This window comes from Lepidochelys olivacea (assembly GCF_965140295.1).
Source record: "Lepidochelys olivacea isolate rLepOli2 genome assembly, chromosome: 5".
NCBI classification, from domain to species: domain Eukaryota; kingdom Metazoa; phylum Chordata; order Testudines; family Cheloniidae; genus Lepidochelys; species Lepidochelys olivacea.
In genome coordinates, this window is record NC_140415.1 from 66,253,763 (window position 1) to 66,278,545 (window position 24,783).

The 24,783-nt window shown below is 39.3% G+C and overlaps 1 protein-coding gene across 9 annotated transcripts in view; it reads left to right on the top strand.

The window, feature by feature from the left end:
* The first annotated feature begins 39 nt into the window (after positions 1-39).
* The window catches only part of PPIP5K2 (diphosphoinositol pentakisphosphate kinase 2), a 106,583-nt gene continuing 81,839 nt past the window's right edge, over positions 40-24,783 (top strand). For 8 of the 9 annotated variants that reach the window (XM_084627834.1, XM_084627837.1, XM_084627838.1 and 5 more), the window contains exons 1-5: positions 40-124; positions 16,626-17,011; positions 19,131-19,326; positions 20,065-20,155; positions 22,324-22,409. In XM_084627834.1, coding sequence (XP_084483960.1) covers positions 16,868-17,011; positions 19,131-19,326; positions 20,065-20,155; positions 22,324-22,409 — 517 coding nt within the window. In that variant the 5' untranslated portion in view covers positions 40-124; positions 16,626-16,867. Of the gene's footprint in view, positions 125-16,202; positions 16,295-16,625; positions 17,012-19,130; positions 19,327-20,064; positions 20,156-22,323; positions 22,410-24,783 lie in introns of those variants that run through there. The other variant, XM_084627835.1, reaches the window with a different exon arrangement.

Genomic DNA, 24,783 nt, shown 5'->3' on the forward strand with positions numbered 1-24,783 from the left:
GGGGTTGGCCCGCGGGGGGCGGGCCCCACCAGCCCGAGGGAGGGAGGGGCAGGGCGGGGCGGCTGCTGTTCGTTCCTCAATGGGCTCGGGCGGCGCGCTGCCGCCGGCACCTAAGCCGGCGTGGGTAAGTGAGGAGACCCCGTCGCGCGGTGCTGGGGTGGGTCCCGGCCTAGGGGCGCGGCGAGGTCCCGCTTTCTCCAGCGGCGTGTAGCCCCGTGGGGCGATGGTCGCTACAGCTCCGCACTCCCGGGCCCGCGGGGAGCTGGAGCCCGCTGGGGAAGGGGCTGCTGCGCGCCCGCGGCCAGGCCGGTCCCCGCCGAGGGAGCTGGCGGGGGGGCAGGGCCGCTCCTCGTGTCCGTGCCCATCTCCGCGGCGTCGGGTGCCTGTCCTCGGCCTCCGGGCGGGGGTCGTTGAGTCCCAGGGCCGCTCGGGGGCCGTTTAAATCCGCTTGTGGCCGGCGCCACCCTAGGCGCTTCCCGCTTCTTCGTGCTGCCGCGCAGCCGGGGAGCGCCCGAGCAGCGATCCCCGGGGCAGGCACCTGGGCCCCGCTCTAGATGGCCGTTTCCCCACTGCCCAGCCCCAGCAGCGCCTTTCCTCCCCAGGGCTGTGGGGGCACAGGAGGTGCCCAGTGTCGCTGGTCTGCTCGGTCTCCCCGCCCTTCCCCCGCCCCCCCTCCCGGTGCGGCTTCGCGTGTGTAGCATGAACAGACACCGTGGTGAAAGGCAGCGCTAGGGCTGCTTCCTAGGGACCAAGCGCTGATCTTAACCAGGGAGCTAGAGGTTACTTCTGGAGGAGAAAGCGAACTCTTACTTTCACGAAACTCCCCTGAATCGGTAACCGCGTGTTCGAGGTGGGTGACCCTGGGCTTTGTTCCGTAAACATGATCACTCACAAGATGTCACGCTCCTTATTCCTTAATTGTAGAGTCAGCCTGAGGACAGTGGAATGATAATACACTAGAGTGATGCACAAATTTACAGACTGAAACCCTTTAAAGACTATTGCATGAATGTGTTTACAAAATCTTAGTTGAACTTATAAGAAATAAAATTAGATTAATAAAGATTCTTGGGCCACCAGGTGATTTTCTCCAAGTATGCAGTCAGATAACTTGGATACAATCCTAATGTGTTATTGCAAAGAAACCGAAGTGAGCTGTAGCTCAGGAAAACTTATGCTCAGATAAATTGGTTAGTCTCTAAGGTGCCACAAGTATTCCGTTTCTTTTTGCGAATACAGACTAACACGGCTGTTACTCTGAAACCCGAATTTCCATTGGCTTTTCAGGACACTTCAGCATTTCCCAAACATATTCTGTCTATCATCTAGCATATTAAACATTTCCTTTCAAACATAGTAGGCATAATAATTAGGCTTGATGTCCCGCTCTCACCTGCTTGGTCAGCTGATTCCAGGTATGTCTATGCTACAGGGTCACAGCCATGGCACTGCAGTTGTACCACCGTAGTGTATACACTCCTATGTTGCCAGAAGGGATTTTTCAAGTGAAGTAGATAATCTAACCCTCTAACAGACGGTAGCTAGGTCAACAGTCCACCTGGCTGCATCTAAAGTTGGGGTGAGGTTGTCCTAAATTTTTGCCCTGTGAGACTGTTTTCCCAGCCCTGAGTGATGTATACCAGACCTTGGAGAGAATTATCCATGGAACTTTCATCTTTGCTGCATTGGAGAGTTGCTCAAAGATAACTGTCCAGCTGGAACCCCGTTTCAGAACAGTATTGTATAAATGAATTTACATGGAGCTGTACTGAGATCAGTTTGCAATGTGATATGGTAACAAACAGGCCAATGCACCTTTTGAATGCGTACAGAGAAACATGGAGCAAGGAGGCAATGATAGTCCTGGGGGTAATCATGCCTCATGGTACTTTGGGTTTTGGGCGCCATATTATTAAAAAGATGCTCACAAAGAGGAACAGATTTAGAGAATATCAATGGAAGATATTGGGGTTATAGAGATTGATTTGCAGAAAGAATAAAAGAGCTAAGCAAGGCTTGAATAATAGCTTAGGAGTCGCTAAGTCTGAGGGTTTTGAAGGATGTAAAAACAAAAGATGAAGAAGAATTGTTTATAGTAATACAAGATGGGGTATATTTCTGCATGGAGACAAAATTAAGGGGAAATCTCGGATAAATTTAGGAAAAACTTTGACCTTTCTCAAACTGAAATTGTTTACAAAGTGAAGTAATGTAAATTAGGCTGGACAAAACAATAGAAATATATTAGGGCTGTCAAGCAATTTAAATAAAATAATCTCAATTACGTGATTAAAAAAATTAATCGCGTGATTAATCACACTGTTCATAGAATGCTTTTTATTTAAATATTTTTGGATGTTTTCTACATTTTCAAATATGTTGATTTCAGTTACAACACAAATATAAAGTGTACAGTGCTCACTTTATTTTTATTACAAATATTTATGTGCACTGTAAAAAACAAAAGAAATAGTATTTTTCAGTTCACCTCATACAAGTACTGTAATGCAATCTCTATCATTAAAGTTGAACTTACAAATGTAGAATTATGTACAAAAAATAGCTGCATTCAAAAGCAAAACAATGTAAAACTGTAGAGCCTACGAGTCCACTCAGTCCTATTTCTTGTTCAGCCAGTCACTTAGACAAACAAATGTGTTTTCATTTGCTAGAGATAATGCTGCCCACTTCTTGTTTACAATGTCACCTGAGAGTTAGAACAGACATTTGCATGGCACTGTTGTAGCCGGCGTTGCATGTTATTTATATGCTAGAAGCGCTAAAGATTCATATGTCCCTTCATCTCTAACCACCATTCCAGAGAACATGAGTCCATGCTTGTGACGGGTTCTGCTCAAAAATTATCCAAAGCAGTGCAGACCGATACATGTTCACTTTCATCTTGTGAGTCAGATGCCACCAGCAGAAGGTTGATTTTCTTTTTTAATGGTTTGGGTTCTGTAGTTTCAACGTTGGAGTCTTGCTCTTTTAAGACTTTTGAAAGCATGCGCCACACTTCGTCCCTTTCAGACTTTGGAAGGCTCTTCTGATTCTTAAACCTTGGATCAAGTGATGTAGCTATCTTTAGAAATCTTGCATTGTTACCTTCTTTGTGTTTTGTCAAATCTGCAGTGAAAGTGTTCTTAAAATTCACAGCATGCTGGGTCATCATCCGAGACTTCTATAATATGAAATATATGGCAGAATGTGGGTAAAACAGAGCAGGAGACCTACTATTCTCCCTCAAGGAGTTCAGTGAAAATGTAATTAATGCATTTATTTTTTTAATGGGTGTCGTCAGCATGGAAGCATGTTTTCTGGAATGGTAGCCAAAGAATGAAGGGGCATACGAAAGTTTAGCATATCTGGCACATAAATACCTTGCCGTGCCAGCTACAGAAGTGCTATGTGCACGCCTGTTCTCACTTTCAGGTGACGTAAATAAGAAGCAGTTATCAGTATCTCCCCTAAACATAAACAAATGTGTTTGTCTTAGCAGTTGGCTGAACAAGAAGTAGGACTGAGTGGACTTGTAGGCTGTAAAGTTTTACATTGTTTTGGTTTTGAGTGCAGTTATGTAACAAGCAAAGTCTACATTTGTAAGTTACACTTTCATGATAAAGAGATTGCATTATGGTACTTGTAAGAGGTGAATTGAAAAATACTATTTGTTTCTCTTTTCACAGTGCAAATATTTGTAATAAAAATAATCAAAGTGAGCACTATACACTTTGTATTGTGTGTTGTAATTTAAATCAATATATTTGAAAATGTAGAAAAACATCCAAAATAGCTAATTTCAATTGGTATTCTATTGCTTAACAGTGCAATTAAAACTGCAGTTAATTGCAATTAATTTTTTAAATCATGATTAATTTTTTTTAGTTAATCACGTGAGTTATCTGCAATTAATTGACAGCCCTAAAATATATTATTGCCAGGAAGATGGGGCCGGATCAAGTTATACGTTTTTTCCATGTTGAACTTCTGAATCTGTCACGTGAAATATTTATTTTACACTCAATGGCATAGCGCTTCAAGAGGGACTTTCTCATATCAGTGGAATCATATGATGGATCAGGGCACGTGAACTTTTAAGGCTCTGTTTTCATGCCTTTTTAACCTTGACACTTTTCAGTCTTTGTCTCATTCCAATGTGAATTTTTGACATTTGAAAATAACTAGTTCAGCTGTCTGTGTTTATGGTGCTATGAAAAATTGTTTTCTGCTTTTTGAAAAGGGGTCTTTTATACACTTAATTTAAAAGCAGTGATTTTGTTTTTAAAAGTCCAAACTTGTAGTGGGCATAACTTTCCTTGATGGCTGGTGTGTGTGATATGTTGGACAGATTGAGCTTATAAGTATATTTAGAGGTTAATGAATGTGAAGAGTATCTGCATTATGAATATGGTTTAGATATCTGCAATTTGTGCCAGACATCAGCTCATTGTAGTGTTTGGCAGCACAGTTGCTAATATTTTTGTATCTTGACCAGATTTCTTTTTGGATCCTAAGGCTGCCATGGCACCATGGTTTGTACTCCATGAAAATAGTTTTTTCGCCACATAGCAGTGATTAGCAGCCTTTCCACCCATTAAATGACTTGGGTCAGGATTGTTTTTGAACTAGTTAATGCATAGTGTTCACTCCTTTCAGTCATAAAGTACTGGCACCAAAAAATCCACATCTTATTTTTTCTTTAGAAACATTTCTGCACGAAGAATAGAGTTAATATCTTGCCTATTTTTGCATAATATGAAACTGCCTCATTGGAGGGGGGCGGAATGCCTGAAAGAAGGATTGATTGTAGCAGATAAGTCTAAACAGGTGCATGTACCATCATTAGAGCCCTGCGCTGATACAAAATTTGGATCCGCGTACATCAGCAATCTGCAAAGATGATCTGCGGATATCTGCAGATATAAAGCGGGGATCTGCGGATTTGCAGGGCTCTAACCATAGTGTACACAATGGTTACACAGTGCACATAAGTAATCTCTTCCTAAATTTGAGTGGTATTCACTATCATGGCTTTTTTGTGGAGTACCTCAGAGTTATGAATACTTCAGGAATAGAGGTTGTTTGTAACCTGAAATATTCCTAACTCTGAACAAAACATTATGGTGATTCTTTCAAAAGTTTACAACTGAATATTGATTTAATATAGCTTTGAAACTTTACTATGCAGAAGAAAAATGCTGCTTTTATGCATCTTAATATAAATGAAACCAGCACAAAACCATTTCCTACCTTGTCAAATCTTTATTTAAATTTTCCCTTTATTTATTTAGTAGATTATATTGAACATGGTACTGTATTGTATTTGCTATTTTATTTTATGTCTCTGCTGCTGCCTAATTGTGTACTTCCAGTTCCAAATGAAGTCTGTGGTTGACTGGTCAGTTCATAACTCTGAGGTTCTACTGTATTTTAAAATAGGCATAAACAGGGAAGCACAGTATTTTTATTTACTTTGGTGTCTTATAATACCCTTTCGATCTGTTCTGCCAACTTGAGCGCACGTTTCTCTCAAGTCTCTTTGGTTTCTACGATACACATAGAATGCTCTCCTTGAGCTAATTTCTAATCCGACTTGACATTTCTCCTCAAGATCCACTTCTGCTGTGACACCTGTAATTAATAAGCCAAATGCTGATGACTAGGTTGAGCCACAGATGGGGATAGCTGATTTTCATTTATAAAAGGTGAAAGAGGCATTCTAAGGATTTTTGAACCATCAGGTTGTGTAATAGTGTGATCTTTTTGCTGTTACTTCCCACTTCCTTCATTTTACACGTTTGTAAGCAAGACAAAATCTAATTTGAAAGTCTTTGTCTTCAAAACTGTCTTCCTGTGTTTGTGCAGCACTTAATACAGTAGGGCTGTGAACCAGACCATTGTTGCTGATGGAACCTTATTTTTGCATTCCTCCACTTTGAGGTTTTTTCGGTGTGCAGCCATATAGTAACCAAATATTTTCTTTTACAAACACAGAATAAACTATTTGTATTTAATGATTATTTACTCAGATTGCCTCCTAAATCACTGGAAGGATTTTGCTTAAAGCTTCCAAAATATGTTACCACTGGGAAGAGACCAAACATGGAAAACTTCAGCTCCAAAACTGAATATTTTAGGAAAAATAAAAAACAAAACTATAGTGAGAGCTACCAGTTGTCTTTCTAATAGAGAGTAGAAATCCTAGTGTATCTATCTCCATTCCCCCCATAGTGACTCCAAAAGCTCTGTTTTCCAGAAGCAAGCTTTGTGGAGTGTGGGAGAGAACCATGGTCCACGCCGCTTGGTGCGGTTCTGAGTCCAGAGTTCTGTTACTGCAATAGTTGCTGATTCATTGTTATCTAGAATGTTTCACTTAACCTCTCTGCACCTCAATTTTCCTATCTGAAATGATGGTAAGATTATTATGAATACTACCACTCTCATTCTAAATGAAAAGGGATGTGAAAGTGCTAAGTTATGACATGCATCTTGAACCTTTGGCTCCTCTCCTCTTGGCTGTAGATGCCAGTATGATGATTGCTGAAACATAGAGTGGTCTGGTTTTGTATTTAATTTAGGGAATGGGAATATTAGGGGACAGTAAAGTTTATTTCCACAGTTTCTTGGCTTCAAATATGAGGATGTCTTTTTACAATGTTTTGATGCTTTAAAAATTTATATGTATTTTTCTTAAATCTACTTCGCCAAGGTGTGTCATGGCTGAGTGTTGTTATGTGAAAGAGATCTTGGGATAACAGAAACATCTGTTTGGCTTAGTGTTTCCCCCTATCTTAAGAGGGGATCTGATGAATATTGCACTGTACTTCTTGATTAAAGAGGTAAAGCAGCTCCATAAACTAGTAGGGCTTGGCAGATTTGGTGTATTGGTAACTCGTGTTTCCGTACAGTTCAGTTATGCCTGTCATGCCCTGGAAAGACAAATATTTGTTATATGAATGTGACAGGTTCCCTGCGGGGTGCCACCTAAAACTGGGGAACCACTGAGCCCACTGGCCTCTCTCACTGTGCTGCTGTGACAAGCTGCAGACACGCTCCCGGTTTTACACTTCCACCAGCATACACATAAGTGGGGACACACCCAGCTGCAGTTACATGCAGGCTCTCTGACCAGCCACTGCATGTGAACCAACAATAGAGAGGCTACAGCCAAAATAACCACCAGCTTCCCAGCCTAGGACCCCAGAGCGGTACTGTCCAGTCCTGGTCCAAACCCCAACCAGTATCAATTTATTATCCAGTTCACCACCACCTCAATGTGGAGAGGAAATACAACAACTTTTGCCCTTTGAGCTAGGATTTCCCATGTACTTTACTCCAACTCACTGGTTTAGATAAAGCAAAAACAAGTTCATTAACTATAAAAGATAGATTTTAAGTGATTATATGTGATAACAAAGAGATCAAAGCAGATTACCTAGCAAATAGACAAAAACGCAAACTTAAGCCTAAAATACTAGAAAGATAAGAGTATAAATTAGCAAATTCTCACCCTGGCTGATGATACAAGCAGGCTGCAGATTCTTAAGGGACAAGCTGCATTGGCTTTACAGCTTGGAATCCCAGGTCTTTCACATACAGGCTAGAAATCCCTTTAGCCTGGGTCCAGCACTTCCCCTGGTTCAGTCTTTGTTCCTCGGGTGTTTCCAGGAGTCTTCTTGGGTGGAGAACAGCAAATGATGTCACTCCCTGCCTTATATAGCTTTAGCATATGGCGGGAACCCTTTGTTTCAAAACTTGGTTCCCAGACCGGTTTGTGGAAAAATACTGACATCCCAAGATAGAGTCCAGAGACATGTTGTCTGGTCACATGCCCTTGCAGTGTTATAGCAGCCATTGCTTACAGGATGGCCAAAGCGTTCACAGGAAGGTTAAGTTCTTCCATGGTCCATTGTCTTTGCTGATGGGCCATCAGCACCGTCTGGCTGCTTCACTGTTGTACCAGAAAGGCTAGTTGTGGGTGTCACTCAGAATAAGCACGGCTCAAATACAGATACTTTTTCAATATTCTTAACTTTAGATACAAAAACGGTACATGCATACAAATAGGATAGTCATATTCAGCAAATCATAACTTTTCCAATGACCTCTCACATGACCTGTCTTGTATAAAATTAATCATAATTATGCCATGATTATATCATAATGTCACTGTGAAGAATATGGGGTGCACTGTCACAGTGAAGTTTGATAGAGGAAAGCCATATTATATGTTTAAATTGTAAAATTTTGCTGAGAAGATTTAAGGAAGCAGTATGATACTCCAGTCCAGAAACAGCCTGCTGGTACTCAAGTGTAGCTACAGGTTTTGTGTAACATTCTCATCTCAGGTGTGTGTTTAATTTAAGGTTAAATAGAATTTTGCTGTTTCTAATTGGAGTATATTTAGATTCTGTACGTTGTCCAGATGAGTTGCTCATTTGTAGCATTTCTCTCTATAGTGTTGGCCGTGAATATCATTCTGTACCTCTCCTTTCTGATTGAGAATTAGAATGTAGCATTCATTGGGAGGGCACTGAGGAGATTACATTACAAGCACCAGTCTGCTGATGAAATACAGCACTAATACAAGCATATTTATTTTAAATTGGATACATCTAGTTTAGTAGCTGAAAGACTTTAATTCACATACTTTGCTTTTTCACATTCCTATTTCCGTATCAAATTGTTGTGGGAAATTTTTTGGCTTGTATTCTCACCCTTTTCATTCTCTCTAGTTTGGGTCCTCTCTGCTTCAGTCAAATACAAATGGGGAAGGGGACGTTGACATCACTTTTTATTCAGAATATTTCCCCAGGGCCCAACAGGAAATTAGATTTAAACTGACTAGGCTTGTCTGTTTCAATATGGTGCTTCTGTGATTTCCCACGTCCTTGCTCTACATAGCTCTTTACTTTTTTTTCCTTAAGCACCATACAAAAAGTAATAGTTGCAATACTCTGTAAACAGAGTGGTTTTGAAAAAATCAGAATATCCACAATCAGTGTCCAGCATAGACCCTTGTTTCTAAATGACTGGGGGGAAAATGGCTTTAAGGAATGAAAGCGTTAACTTCTGATTAGAGTTCTTCCTAATATACAGGTTTCCCTCTGTTAATGGCATTGTGAAATAATCCACAGTTCAGTGTGGATTGTTGCATCAAACTGTGTAACAACAAGTCGTCTTTGACATCAGGTTGAGAAGAAACAGCACAGGCTTTACTAGGTATTTTGTTTGTTCAGTTGTGGCCCACAGGCTCTTGGAAACAAGCTCTTTATAGTCAACTTGTTGACTTCAGTTGCATATTAATTTAATTCCTCAACTAGTGTGTGTGAGATGTAAAAAGAAAAATTTTAGAGAAGTTTGTCAACTTTAAACATGTTGTGCTCACACAGTGTTTTATTGGTTGTGATTATTGAATATTGATATTGATTATTGAAATATTGATTATTTCTGTAGCATTAAGCAAAGAGCTGCTATTTTACTATCTCTGGAAGATGGGAATGAACTTTTTAATTTGCCTTTGAAAAGTTCGTATCTACCAATGAGAGTTGAAGATTCTTGATTTGGGGGTTCTTGACCCATAATTTCTTGGCTATTCGTAGATTTTTGTGTGAATTTTCTATCAATTTTTTATAATACTTATTGGATCTCATTTACTGGATTAAACTCATTTAATTCTTTTTGTATGCTGTAGTAAATTTTTCTAAGTTAACTAATTCTGTGTTGAAAATTCCTTTTTTTCATCAAAACTGCATATCAGAAATTCCTAAAATACGTCTGCATGGCTGGAGGGGGTTGTCAGGGTTTCCTCTCTACTCTGAACTCTAGGGTACAGATGTGGGGACCCACATGAAAGCTTATTTCTACCAGCTTAGGGTAAAACTTCCCCAAGGCACAAACTTTTTCCCCTTGGGGGGTACGCTGCCACCACCAAGTGATTTAACAAAGAATCAGGGAAAGGACCACTTGGAGTTCCTGTTTCCCCCAAGTCTTACACTTTCTTTCCTGGGGAGGCTTTAGAATAATATCCTAACCAATTGGCTACAAAGTGATCACAGACCCAAACCCCTGGGTCTGTGGATCATAGAGAAATCAGTCAGGCTCTTAAAAGAAACAGAACTTGATTAGAAAGAAAAAAGGTAAAAGAAGCACCTCTGTGAAATGAGAATGGAAGATAATCTTACAGGCAGTCCAATTCAAAACACGGAGAATCCCTCTAGGCAAAACTTTAAGTTACAAAAAGTCACAAAAACAGGAATACACATTCCCTCCAGCACAGCGAATTTCACAAGTCAAAACAAAAGCAAAATCTAATGCATTTTCTAGCTAGATTACTTACTAACTCTACAGGAGTTGAATTGCTTGCTTTCTTGATCTGTCCCTGGGCAGAGGCATCACACAGACAGACAGACAAAGCCCCAGCCCCCCAGATTTGAAAGTATCTTGGCCCCTTATTGGTCAGGTGCCAGCTAGGCTACTTGAACTTTTTAACCCTTTACAGGTAAGAGGATTTTATAGCATTGTATACAGAAAGGTGGTTACCCTTCCCTTTATATTTATGACAGGGGTTAGTAGTAGGATAGACATTTTTTAGTTCTTTTAAAAGATCCTATCCATGTAATTAATGTCTGGCAGATGTTTGACACATCTCGGGCACTATTTTAGTGTATTAAACATTTTTGTAATGTTGTTACGGGAAGATTAATATCGAAGTGGCACAATCAGTATTTAATTCCTTGAAATGGATCAGAGATCTTAAAATGTCAGATTTATTCTTAAAATTGTGGTAAACTGGTGGGGAATGTACACCACTTTCTGTGTTTCTAATGTGTCTTATTACCATGTAAGATATATGGAACTTTACAACAAGTAAAGCACTGAATATGCCCTGGATGGTAATATTTTCATAACCATTTTTGTTCACTCTGTTTTGTCCCTCTTTCCATCTTGCCTGCCTTCCTCCCCTTGCAAATTTTTCTGATTGTGTGGATTTGAGAAGATGCTTTTACTGGGGGGTAGGCCTTATTAAAGGTGTAATTCTTGCATTTCAATCTGCCTTTGGTTTGATCCCCTATAGTAAGAGGTTCCGCATCCGTAATTCTGGCACTTAAAATAGTCCCTTAAACCTGAGAGCCTTATCCTGAGTTGTTCTAGTTGAAGCTTCCCTATGGAGTACAGTCCTCCTGAGAACGAAGTCATGGCTTTATCCAAGCTCTACATATTGTACTGCTCGGCTCCCTCATTTGGCTCCCCATCAGCAGCAACCTAACAAACCTTATCTTTAGTCTTCTGTTACATCATCAACTATGTTGCAAAACTAGAATTTTTAGTCAAATAAAACTCCATTCATAGCAGTGGGAAAGAAATCATTGCATGTGGCAGATGAGGAAAGTGAAGTGGTAAGGAGAAACCTTTTATTTTCAGGCTTTTAAGAAACTTTTGGAAACATATAAGCTTAAGCAAACATAATTGTCAGCTTCTTTCTGAATAGAGGAGTAAATAAAGTTCCAAAGGCAAAAACTTATAGTTGTATAATACTGACTGCTTTTAAGTGCTGTCAAATGCCTGGGTTTGGTCAGTGTGTCTACCCTTGTTTTAATTGTGTTATCAATAAGTTACTGCACTATGAATCTGATGTGCTCTGTATATGTGCTTTATTACACTGTGAAGCTGGCTTTTTTCAGACCACAGAACATATCTGACAGTAAGTGTCAAATATTTCTAACACTTGGTTCTTGACAATGGCATAGTTGTCCCAGTGAATAGTATGCATTTTGAATACAATTTTTGACAATTTACAGAGGGTATCTAAATAACATACTTGCCATCAATACTGTTCTGTTGTTCTCCCCTGCATGGATAATTTAGGCTGAAATGACCTGTAAATAGCAACAGGTGAATTTCAGTCTTCAGAATTTGGATAGATCCCTGAATTGCTACATAGAGTTGCAGTCTCTGCTTTAGTTCCTGACCACTCGAGTTGTACGTCTCTTTTTTTCCGCGGAATTTGAATGGGAGAGAACTGAAGGAAACTCTTAAGTCTGACCAACTTCCCTCTGATTAGAACTGAAACCAGATGATGGGTACCTGCTTTTAAAAGCAAACTAAATCAAATTCCCCTAATTATTAAGGGTATATGACTTTTTTAAAAGTCAGAAGTTTTAATTCCAAAATGTAAGTAAGATTACGTTTTGACAATAATGGTGTAATTTTTGATTTAGGAAGTATTTGTGTAGGTAACATACTTTACCAACAATGCTTAGCCATTACTAGGAATATGATACAGCCCTTCATGAGAGAGAACAAAAGGACATGTATACTGTAATTTTAATTTTTTTTAAAAGTGATGGTTAACCCCCTGTAGAATGCAGTAGAGGTAATGTTACGTTACTTTCCTGTGTGTCCACACTAGCAAAATTAGTACCCCATCTCCGCAACCAACAGTAATGGCACAGATGCAACAGTACTTATCTTTTTGTATAGGACCTTATGTGTTAGGTTTAATCAGGGTTTCATAAGAGCAGTAAAATCCAGAGTCATTTCCACACGAGCACATGCACCTTTACTACTAATGGTGCAGCTGCTTTGTTTCTGGCAGTTGCGGAAATACTAACTTTTATGTAGGTGAATATGGTAAATCCCAAGTTGAATTCCTGTGGAGGTTTCTGGGAATAGGGAAAACTGCTGAAGGGAAGTGGATTTGAATTAGGAAGATTTGGTTTTACATTGGATTATAATTCCTATTTGGGAGTACATCTGGAGAAGAGGGAGGTGGCATTGTATTCCAAAACTCCTATGGCGCTTCACTGAAGTAAAAAACTCAGAGGTTTGATTTGGCTGTTTTATTGCTGAATGTTTGAAGGTCTATATCACTAGTACACACATCCCTAGTTTGGGTAGGATTAAGTTTGCGTATATATTTTATTTCTGGTTTTGATTTATTAGTTTGCTGTGTTGTTCCTGGTACATGTTTAGGTGCGAAATAGTTTGGTATGCTGCTGCTATGCATGGTCAAGAAGTGAACTATGGAGAGCATAAACAGGAAGTGCCAAGGCTTGTAACTTAAAGCAGGAAGTATGAACATGATGTGCATTCTGTTGACGTTCCCTTTAAAGGAATTTTACCATTGCTAGGTATCTTCTGCAAAACCACAATTTTTCACTAGTACAGCTATTTACAGATTAAACTGTAAAACAGAATGCCTATTTGTCAGTCAAGGTATAAGGGGTACATACAGTCTAACTTGGGGCACCTTGAAAGCATACTGTATTGAGGAACAGAAGAGAGTTGTTGAAGATTCTCAGAGGTCCACAGGAGATACCTCTTACCCTAAAGATCTAACTTGCTCCTCTCTGGGTGAGGAGGTGACAGCTGCTCCAGTAACACCTCCTGATGACTTCAAGTTCTTTCAGGAGTTACTGGGAAGGATAGAGAGCAGATAAATTGACACTCTCCATTCCAATCTGCCAGACAGATTGGCAATGCAAATAAATGGAGTCAGAGAAGCCTGCAAAAGACCTATGGCAGACTTCAGCCTCTCTACTTCCAATGTGAAATGGGCAGAAGAAAAGATACCAAGTCACTCAAAAGGTATTTGAGTAGTTCTACTTGTATCCGACTCCTAGCTCCCTAGTGGTATCTGCAGCACAGGACAAATCCAAGCAGACAGGACCACCTAAAACCACACTCCTCAGGACAAAGATCCCTAGAGATTTGACCTCTTAGGTAGAAGGACCTACACTCGGGCATCTCTTCAACTACAGACAATCAACTCTCAAACTCTATTTGCTAAATACGACTATTTAGCCTGGGACAGAGTATAACTGTTCATTGAGCTCCCCTAGGAGGCTAGGGCTGACCTGATAGCCATTGTTTAAGAGGAACAATTAGTAGCCAGAACTCGGCTCCAAGTGGCCTAGGTGTTCCATGGCCATAGATATCACCATGAGAAGGGCATCTTTATTACAATCCTCAAGGATTCTCAAAAGTCCAAATGACTAAAGAAGATCTCCTTTTGAAAGTCCAGATCTATTGAGCTGCATGGATGAGTTCTTGCATATTGTAAATACTCTAGAGCTGCTCTGATGTTATGCTTAGAAGAAGCAAATGGAATCTTTTTAAAGGGGATAAAGCAATAGGCTGCGTTTATGAAATTTAAGCATTGAAATCAGCATATGTTTCCATACTCATGCACATCTAACGGTTCAGCAGCTGGATCTTATAGTTACCAGTCCTTAGTGTTGCTCAGTCATTTCCAGTGGCCAGCTGAAACTGCACACGAGGGAGGGGGAGCTGGGCTCTGTCAAACGCTTTCGAAGCTCCGATGTTGATGCAGAACGAACCCAAAGTCCCATGGTGATACGCCCTTCTTTTGTAGTGATAAGTCCCCATACAAGTCTATGGACCTTGCTGTGTCACACCAGAGCTGTCAATGACGAGGTATTCAACGTTGCTCTGTTGAGTATTATTCTGAGTTGTTACTAGGAGGATCCACAGCTGTTTCTTATCTGTCCCTTTGGCTCAACTCCTTTTCTCGTCTTTGGGGTGTATGCCTTTGCTTTAGGGTGGTCGATCTGCCATCCAGGTGATTGATGATAAAGTTGGTGCCTCTTGACTCCTCCACTCCCTTCCTGACCATCCGGCCCAGTCATCCTTTCTCAGTTAATCGCCATACATTCTTCACTTACACCAAACAGTAAATAAGGCCATTACAGCCATAAACCTTCTATCCTTCTGAGAGCAAATGTTAACATAATCAGCAAAGAATAAACTCAGAACAATTTCTTCTTACTAATTCAAGGCTACAATTTCTTCTTGCTAATTCAAAGCTAGCAAAATGGAGTATAAGGCAAAATAAGCAAAATGGAGTACACTTGTACTTGAGACAGTTTCTTCCCATTAGGCTTTTGGTCTACACTGAGATCCCTGGATGTCTGTATACCTGTTCCTAGGAGAAGACCTCTAAGATAACAGGGACAGTTCAGAAAGTTTCCTCCTATCAGCAATAGTGCTTTATAGACTATCGCCAGCTCCCCTTTGAACTCTTATCTAAGTGCTTTCTTCACCATATCACTCTTAAGTCTTCCTGGTGGCCATCACCTCAGCCAGAAACATTAGTGAGATTCAGGCCCATATAGACACTTTTCCCGGGATAAGATGATGTCTGGGTGTAGGCTTTTTGTGTGTTTGGGTTTTTTTTCCATTTAAACCATCAACTTCCTGTTTTCTTCTCCAAAGCACCCTGAAATCTGTGAGGAAGTACTTTTATATGTTTTCAGAGTTTGTTTCTTTATTACTTGGACAGGACAAAGTCATTCAAGAACTCACCCTGTTTTTGGCATTGGGGAAGGGTGTGCAAGGTCATGCCAACTCATCCCAGAGATAATTGTTCAGCTCAGTGCATTTCAATCTATTACCAACTGGTAGAAACGCCCTTTCCATCAGGAACTGAGGCCCATTCAACTACAGCCGAGACTACCTCTTTAACATGCCTAAAATATTTGTGTATCTGAGACGTGCAGAGCAGCTATTTGGCACTCAGCCCACATCTTTATCAAACATTATGCCCTAGGTTTGGTGATGTGAGCGGTTCTTAGTTAGCTGTAGTTAAGACACAGGACCCGCCTCCTGTTAATTTGGAACTGCTAGCTAGTCTCCATAAGAGGGATCCACATAAAGACTCAGAGAAAGAACAGTTGCTTACTTTACAAGTAATTGTGATTCTTTGTTTTGTCTGTGTGGATCCCAGAAGTTACAGATTACAACAGGAGATTGATCATCTGGGCTCTTTCGTTCTATAGACAACTGTTTTGGCCAAGTTACTTTGCTGTGCTTCAGATTTCTGCTTAAATGGGCATAATATATGTCTTCATCATAAAAGCATTGAGTCTTTATGTTTATAAACCGCTTTGATACTGAAATGAAAGTCACTGTAAATGTTTACATTTGTGTTTATCTATTTAGTGTAGAAGTAGCATTTATTTTGCAATCTTTTTTTTAAAATGGGCTGGAAAAAATCATGCTGTCAAGTAGAAATATAATTGTTTCTCTGCTACTGCAGAATTTTATTTGAAGGTAGATCTATTTGCAGAACTTAACTGGCTTTAAAATCTCTAATCATGGTGATTCCCTTTAATTTTTGGCTAATTTTGTAGAACACCTTTCTTTTTGTCTTTGTTAGTTGCATAATGTGATCAGAAAACTGTGTAGTAAAAAAGTAGCTGAAGTCAAGAATGGGAGTTAAATTTCTGAACTTCTAAAGAGGATTTTGTTCACTTCTCTAACAAAGGCAGAGGTAAAAAATATTTTCTGCACTTCATCTTTTTCAACCACCCTTCCTGATGGAAAAAAATCTGCTTTTGACTCATATTTTCCTTTGTTTCATGATTGATTCCTGTGGATCAATGATTAAACTGTGAATCAATCTCAGAAATAACCTTTCCCCCTAAAATGCACATTTATTTAAGACTACTTTTAGTCTGTCTTGGAATTTTTAATTATTTTGGCACTTTTTCCTGACCATTTGTGTATTTTTTGCGCCAGATGATAAGTTTGAAAATTGTGATATAAAACAATGGTTCCATGAAACGTAACTTTTTTCAGGAATTGTTTGTTCTTTCCTTTAGGATAAAAGATTGCCCTCTCAGAGAAACTTAACCTATGGGGTTTTGTTGGAGCAACAACTCAATGAACTGATGATAGCTGTTAAAGTGCATTTGGCAGCTGACTTTGTCACAGTAACAAGTGACTGCAAGAAGTGACAAACTGCAAAGGATTTGTATGTTCCCTGGCTACGGAGAATATGCACAGTATCTCAGCTATTGGAGTGGCTGTAGTTTCAACATAGATCAGTTTAGTGCTTGTAAAGATGTCTGTTAGTGCAACAGAGAGTGACGCTCCTAGGTTCTTTGTGGGTGGCGAAGATGGAGATGAATTATTGGATTCATCCAGATCTGTCAACTTCGATCATTTCTATGACCATGCAGAAGAGGAGGATGAAGAGTATGATTCTGTAAGTACTGTAGGAAAGTGTCTTTTTTTTTTTTTTTTTTTTTAAGGTATAGTTAATGGCATTACTTGAAAATACTAAACGCTGAGAAATATTCTTCTCAGAATTTACGGGTACTGTGCTCATAATATGCATTAGGAGTTTGATTCTGTTAGTTCCTGAGGCATTAGACTCAACCCAGCAAAATATTTGAGCACATGCTTAACTTAAATCATGAGTAGTCTACTAAATTCAAAGTTAAGCATGTGCTTAAGTGCTTTGGTCAGTTGGAGTCAGGTAGCTCAGAATCTTGCAGGACTGAGTCCTTTGTGCAACATGTAGAAATAAAGGCATCAATAAAAATAACATGACTTTATGGTCTTAGAATAAGTATGCCTACTAGCATATTTGTAGCTACTTTCTGTTGCTGCTACAGGACTCTTATTAGGTCTTCATCAGTGTAGTATAAAAGTACCTACTCAGATTACTTTAAAAAGATGGGGTCTTAATGGCTGCTGTTGGTAAGTCAAGATATTAACCCAGAGAAAAAAATATTTTTATAAAAATATTTCAATTTAGAAAATCACTGATTAAGGTCCTTGTTTCAGCTTTAATATGAAATCATGTTATATGAAGAAAGTCACATGCTAATAAACTCTAAAAAAAAAATTCTGAATTTTTTTTCCCTTGTATGTTGCTTCAAGGTCACATATGTGCAATTTTCTGGTGCTACAAGTTTGTCCGTAAGCAAGTACTCAGCCTCTGAAATCTTGCAATTTAATTTACATTGTACTGTACTGTGCTTCTAAAGCAGTGATCTAAAATTGATACTTGGATGATCGTATGGTCACTCATGATTATCATGGTAGGGTAGTGGATGGAAAATAAGTAAGATTTTTTTCATTCCCTCAATTATTCCTCATTTTCCAGTAATTGACAGCCACCTTTCCACTCTCCTGTTGTTTATTACACTGGTCTGTAGAAACTCACACAAGGAAGTAGGTTTATTTTATTTTTATTTATTTAAAGCATCAATAGATGGTCTTTCAGAAGGTTCTGAGCTTGGAGTTACAGTTGGTGTATTTGCTAACATCTTAGCTTGACTGATATAGCAGTTCTTGCTTTGCAGTCCATCTAAATTATTATGCTATAACTCTTTAAAACTACAGTTCATAGCTCAGCCTTTGCTTCAAAATAATACTAGCAGATGCATAACTTCTGACTTCTACAGGAAGTGGTCACTAGACTACATTTTCATTGATTGTGGGCATGTTTGCTTATAAGCTAAGCACAATAAACTGTTAATGAATCATAAGGCTGCACAGTTAAAATCTATTTGGAAATGCAAACTAAGCATCCAGTAGCATTTGATAGCTTGGACTGTATTGGCTTTTCATATATTTGTGGTATACATTAAGAAAAAGTTGTACACTACACATTTAAATAAATCCACTTAAAATTGTCACATTTTCTTATCTCTAAAAACTTTGCTTTCCTCTTTTGCTGTTTGAAAGATCCACTGAAAAAAGGAGAAACCAATATAAAGAGAGAGTGTGAAACTGTCTATACAGGAAGTGTTGTGACATGCACAAAGTAAACAGGAAAACTAGAGATTTTTCTCTAATCTGTTACAATAATCCTACTTTACTTGTAACAATAGTGTGTAATAAAATAAAAGGAGGTTTGGAGCTTCTAGGTATGTCTAAATTATTTACATTAATTTCCAAGGGATTCTTCTGCATAATCTCATTTGGGTTTTGACATTCACAGCTCAGTTTTTGATTCTCTCAAATTTGTGCCTGAGAAAAGGACCCATAACAATATTCATAAGTGTGCGGTAGTGCACCTGAACTGGTAAAGAATTATTGCAACACCAGTACTGCTGACAGTTTGTCAGGTCATTCTTCACGTGGCAATAGTAAGGCAAATTGTTAAACACTGTTTTTTCTGAACATCTAATATTGCAAATTGCTAGATGATGGTTTAAAAGTAAAATCTACAAATGTTGGACTGAAATATAATGTCCCTGTTAATTGACTAGTAAAGCACTTATTGTACGCTGGGAATACTTAATCACTTTCACTACCACCACAAACAAAAAAAACCCCAAACCACTAACTCTTAACTTTATTTTTTGTGTTAGCCACCAGAAAGGCTGATTGTGGTTGGGATATGTTCCATGGCAAAGAAATCCAAGTCCAAACCAATGAACGAAATTCTGGAACGCCTCTCCATGTTTAAGTACATCACAGTGGTAATATTTGAAGAGGATGTCATTTTGAATGAACCTGTAGAAAACTGGCCTTTATGTGACTGTCTCATTTCTTTTCATTCTAAAGGTAAAGCTTTTCAAGTAGTAACATGAACCTCTAACTTCATTTTAGACTTTTTTTTAAAATTTTTATTTGAATATTTAGCCTAATTAAAGTTTCTAGGGCTTTTTGTTTGGGGTATTTGAAAAATATTAACATCACAATTATAATATTTTAAACCCAGCTTTTAGTATTTCCGTTATTACAGTATTTAAATATTACTGTATTAAATTGTTTGGGATCATCTAGTCTGGTGTGGCTTTTGAAATCTAATGGCTGACCTTGCAAATAACATTTACTTATGAAGCTATCAGATGTATTTGTTCACCTCAGCCCAGTAAGCACAGGACCATTCTCACTTAAAGAAATACTTCTGTACATCTCTTGAGGAATCTTGCTCTATAAACAACTTTCATTTTGGATAGTCACATCCCTCTACCTCTTCCCTCTGTATACTGGCAAAATACCAAATTATTCAGTGACTGGAGATGTAGAACATAGTTTTCTAATGGTTGGAACAAAAGGGCAAGTTAGACTACCAGAAAACTCTTTTCCTCTGGCTCCTTGATTTACTGGGTTACTAGGCTACTCTGACTTTTGTGCTTAGGTCAATTCAGCTATAGATCACACTGATTAAAACAAAAATAAAAAAACCTCTACTCATTCAGGTCATATGTATAATATTGAAATTTGGGTTTTTTTTAGCCAAATACTTAAACATGGCACTAGTAAGTTAATATATATTCCTTAATAAACCTTATTTAGGATTTCCACTGGACAAAGCAGTTGCCTATGCAAAACTCAGGAATCCGTTTGTAATCAATGACTTGAATATGCAGTATCGCATACAAGATAGGTAAGTAATAACTACAAATCAGATATAAACCACTTCAGCTCTATTTTGCTGAAAATCAGCAAATAAAATAAGTATTTAAGACTGTGAAATACTGGAGATATGTAATATCTCAATCATCACAATGACAACACCAATATGTGCATCATTCTAGAGTAGACATTTGACAGTATCTCAAGTGTGTGTGTGTGTGTATATATATATATATACACATATTCTTATGTTCTTACATACATGTAGAAGACAATAAATTACAAAACAAATGACTAGTAAATAATAAATAGGTGTATCTTGTTGACCGTAATCTGGTATTGGACTGTACTTCCTTTGATCAATACTTTAGAATTATTTATCGCTTTATGTTGCGGTATCTCTTAGAGACCTGGTCTAGGTCAGGACCTCATAGTGCTAGGTTCTGTGCAAACATATAGTAAATGACAACTCCTGCCTCAAATTGTTTACAGTCTGAAAGTAAATCTAGAATGGAGTAAGGGCGGTGCCTTTCTCAATTTGGAAAGATTTAGCATATAGTGTGTACTACTGCGGTCGAAATAGTAATTGCAAGTTATCTCGCTTAGGTATGTCCCGACTGTCCTTCCCTTACCCACACCAGTTGAGTCTGTGAAGCAAGCAGTGAGATCCTGATGAGTTTTTAAAATTAATTAAATGAGTTCAATTTTTTTTACTTTCAACTTTGTTCTGTGTAATTGAGCTGTAGCTCACGAAAGCTTATGCTCAAATAAATTGGTTAGTCTCTAAGGTGCCACGTTACTCTGAAACCAGTCTCAAAGTATTATTCCATGAGCATTTCACTTTGTCGTTGCACAAGACACTTAGTGACAAACATTTAAAGATATTAGCAAGGGTCGGGGCCAGACCACGTGTTTCCCAGAAGCCGCAGCATGGCCCCCCTCTGGCTCCTATGTACTCCAATGGGAGCTGCAGGGGCGCTGCCTGCAGATGAGGCAGCATGCAGATCTGCCCTACCGTGCATAGGAGCCAGAGAAGGGACATGCCACTGCTTCCAGGAGCCACTTGAGGTAAGAGCCGCTCGGAGCCTGCACCCCCTGAGTCTCTCCCCGAGCCCCAACCCCTTGTCCCAGCCCTGATCCCCCTCCTGCTCTCCAGACCCCTCGATCCCAGCCTGGAGCACCCTCCTGCACCCCAAACCTCTCATCTTCAGCCCCACCCCAGAGCCTGCACCCCCAGCCGGAACCTGCACCTCTTCCCGCATCCGTGCTCCAGCCCTGATCTCCCTGCAGCCCTCCGAACCCCTCGGTCTCAGCCCAGAGCATTCTCCTACACTCCAAACTCCTCATCCCAAGCCCCACCCCATAGCTCGCTCTCCAACCCCAATTTTGTGAGCGTTGATGGCCCATCATATGATTTCTATTTCCCGATGTGGCCCTCAGGCCAGAAAGTTTGCCCACCCCTGTATTAAACAGATGAGTCTCACTGACGTGCACAGAGAAGTTAGCTATGTCCCAAAAAGTCAGCTGTTACAGTTCATATACTATTTGTTATACTTATGTACAACATTATTTGTCGAGTTCATGTGGTTTATTTGCTAAGTTTTTATCTAAAAAACTTATACAAAGCAAAAGCCTGTTCAGATGTTAGTGTTCCGAATCCCCATTGTCATCCAAAGTATCTTCCCTGTCTGCATCACGAGCTGGAGAAGAGTTCTGGGTAGCTCAAAAGCTTGTCTCTTTCACCAACAGAAATTGGTCCAATTAAAGATATTATCTGACCCACGTTTTCTCTTTCCATCATGAAAAGCAAATATTAACAAATGAATAGTATAGAAACACTGGAGCCTTTTGTATAGTTTAAAAAAAAAAAGTAAAATTTCAAACACAACAGTAGTTGCAACAATGCACAAGCATTTCAACAAATTTGGAATTGCACTTGCATTGAATAAGTCTCTCCGTACTCTGCTGGTCCAGTCTTGTGACAAGCTAAAAATGTTGGTATTGCAATTTGCACTGGTTTAGTGACATTGGTGTGAAGTGCAACTGTCTAAATAGACATCCCTTAAAGCACTGTGTACGTGAACAGAGTACCATGATAGTTATTATATAAAGTAAGCTTTGTGTTTCATGAACTATAAAATGTAAAAATGGTTCGAACTTTGTCGCTTTGGTTGGATAACTTTTGTGCTCTTCTTTTAGGAGAGAAGTGTATAGCATCCTCAAAGCTGAAGGCATTTTACTTCCTCGTTATGCAATTCTGAACCGTGATCCAAACAATCCCAAAGGTAACAGATTTTCTTAACTTTCTTATTAAGGTCCTATTTTTACAACTTGGAATATTTTGTTAAACATTTTGAATAGTAACCTTTAACTTACTGAACCCTCTGCTTGCCTGCACCCACTTCTGTGCCCCTTGCCTTTAATTCAGTCAATGACTTCCTGCTCATTGCAAGGGGGAAGGAGATGGGGAGGAGCAGATGCTTACAGCAAAAGTTCCCTACAAAATGTAGTTTGTAACTTTGCTATGGAGATGCTTCTAACTTTTGCACTTGCCATGGTCCATCAGAAGCAGTCCCATCCTGAATAACTTTACCAGTCTGGCTGGTTGGTCTCCCTCTGCCCAGTATAATGAGACCACAGAAGGCACAGGATACTGGGAGACAGTAGGAGGAGCTAATATTTTGAACTGGCTGAGGGCTGTCGTTCTGAAGCATGCTAGGGATGAATTGGTACCAGGGAGCCTGCACAGACAATGTGTTAACGCGTCAACAGACTTACAACAAAGATGTTGCTCCTGGGCTAAAAGGGTCAACATCAACAATTATGGCAAATATGCAAATAACTTCATAATGAAACCAGGCTGTCCAAGCTTCTATTGATCTAACTAAGGTATCTGAACGCTACACAGTCTAATGTATTTATACTCACAACACACCTGTCAGGCAGGAAAGTGCTACTATTTATTTTTTACAGATGGGAATTGAAGTACAGAGACTGTATTTAATTAAATAAATACTGCTGGGAATTTTGTGATTAAGAGGCACTTAATTTCCCAGATATAGATAGGATGACAAATGCCACAGTACGAGTAATAGGGCCTAGATTTTTCCTTAATGTGATAGCTGACAGATTTCGACACCAAATAGTCACCAAACCAACAAGAGGTGATGCCATTTTAGATTTTGTATTGATGGATAGTTGAGGACCTCATAGAAGAACTCGTGGTTGGAGACAACCTTGGTTTGAGGGATCATGAACTAATTCAGTTTAAACCAAATGGAAGGAGAAACAACAATAGGTCTGCAACTAGGGTCCTTGATTTCAAATGGGAAAACTTTTAAAAATTAAGAGAATTAGGGAAGTGGACTGGACTGTACTGGAGAACTTAAGGATCTGAATGTGGAGGAGGCTTGGAATTACTTTAAGTCAAGGTTGCAAAAGCTATCGGAAGCCTGCATCCCAAGCAAGGACAAAAAATTCATGGGGAGAGGTTGCAGAGCAAACTGGATGAGCAAGCATCTCAGTTGATTAAGAGAAAGCAGAAAGCCTACAAGGAGTGGAAGATGGGATGAATTAGCAAGGAAAGCTACCTCTTGGAGATCAGAAAGTGTAACTGTCTGGCTGGTGGTTCTTGCTGACATGCTCTGGGTCCAACTGATCACCATATTTGGGGTTGGGAGGGAATTTTCTCCCTGGATTAAATTGGCACAGATTTTGGGTGGGTTTTTTTTTGGTTTATTTTTGCCTTCCCCTGCAGCATGGGTCACTTGCAGGTTGAAAGTATAGTAAATGGATTTTCTGTAACTTGAAGTCTTTAAATCATGACTTGAGGACTTCTGTAACTCAGCTAGATGTTAAGGGTCTATTATAGGAGAGGGTGGGTGAGGTTCTGTGCCTGTTGTATGCAGGAGGTCAGACTAGATGATTTTGATGTTTCTTTCTGTCCTTAAAGTCTGAGTCCTTGAAAATTCACTCTGCTTAAGATTGTTGCGTTGGAATCCGATTTATATATTGTTTGGTTTTTTAAAAAAAACAGAAGTTTCTTCCTCACTAGAAGTGCAAATCTCAGTGCATCCTTAACTGCGTATCGGCCTACTGATGATTCCCTAATACTTTAAAAAAAAATGTATCAAATTTTAGTTTTTATGTAAATCTTGTAAGATGTTATAGCTAAAACTGAGAGAGAATCCACAAAAAAAGGGTTTAGGGAACTTTGGGATTGAGGGAAATTCCACAGTTGTGTTCCCTGAATATAACTAATTTCCTCTTTTGCGGGGGGGGGTGGGGGGGAGTTGAATGGTCTGTCATAAAAACTGGAAAAACTATGAAGTTTTGAAGGCAAGCTGAGAGCATAGGTCAGAATTTTCCAAAATTATCGGTAATTTTAAAGTAAAACATTAAGTGCCTCAAGCACTTTCAGTTGATTTTCAGTGAAGTATAAATCACTTTTGAAAATAGGGCTTGGGCTCATAAGTTAATGAGGCATTTTTGGAAAATTGTACCCATTGGTACCTCAAAATTTGGAAGCTTAACTTGACTCCTGTTAGAGACCTGAATTTCAAAAAGTTCCGAGTACCCCTGATTAGAAACTGTTAAAATAATACAATGGATACTGTTAAAATAATACAGTCGAACTTCAGACTTGGTGTAACAAAATAT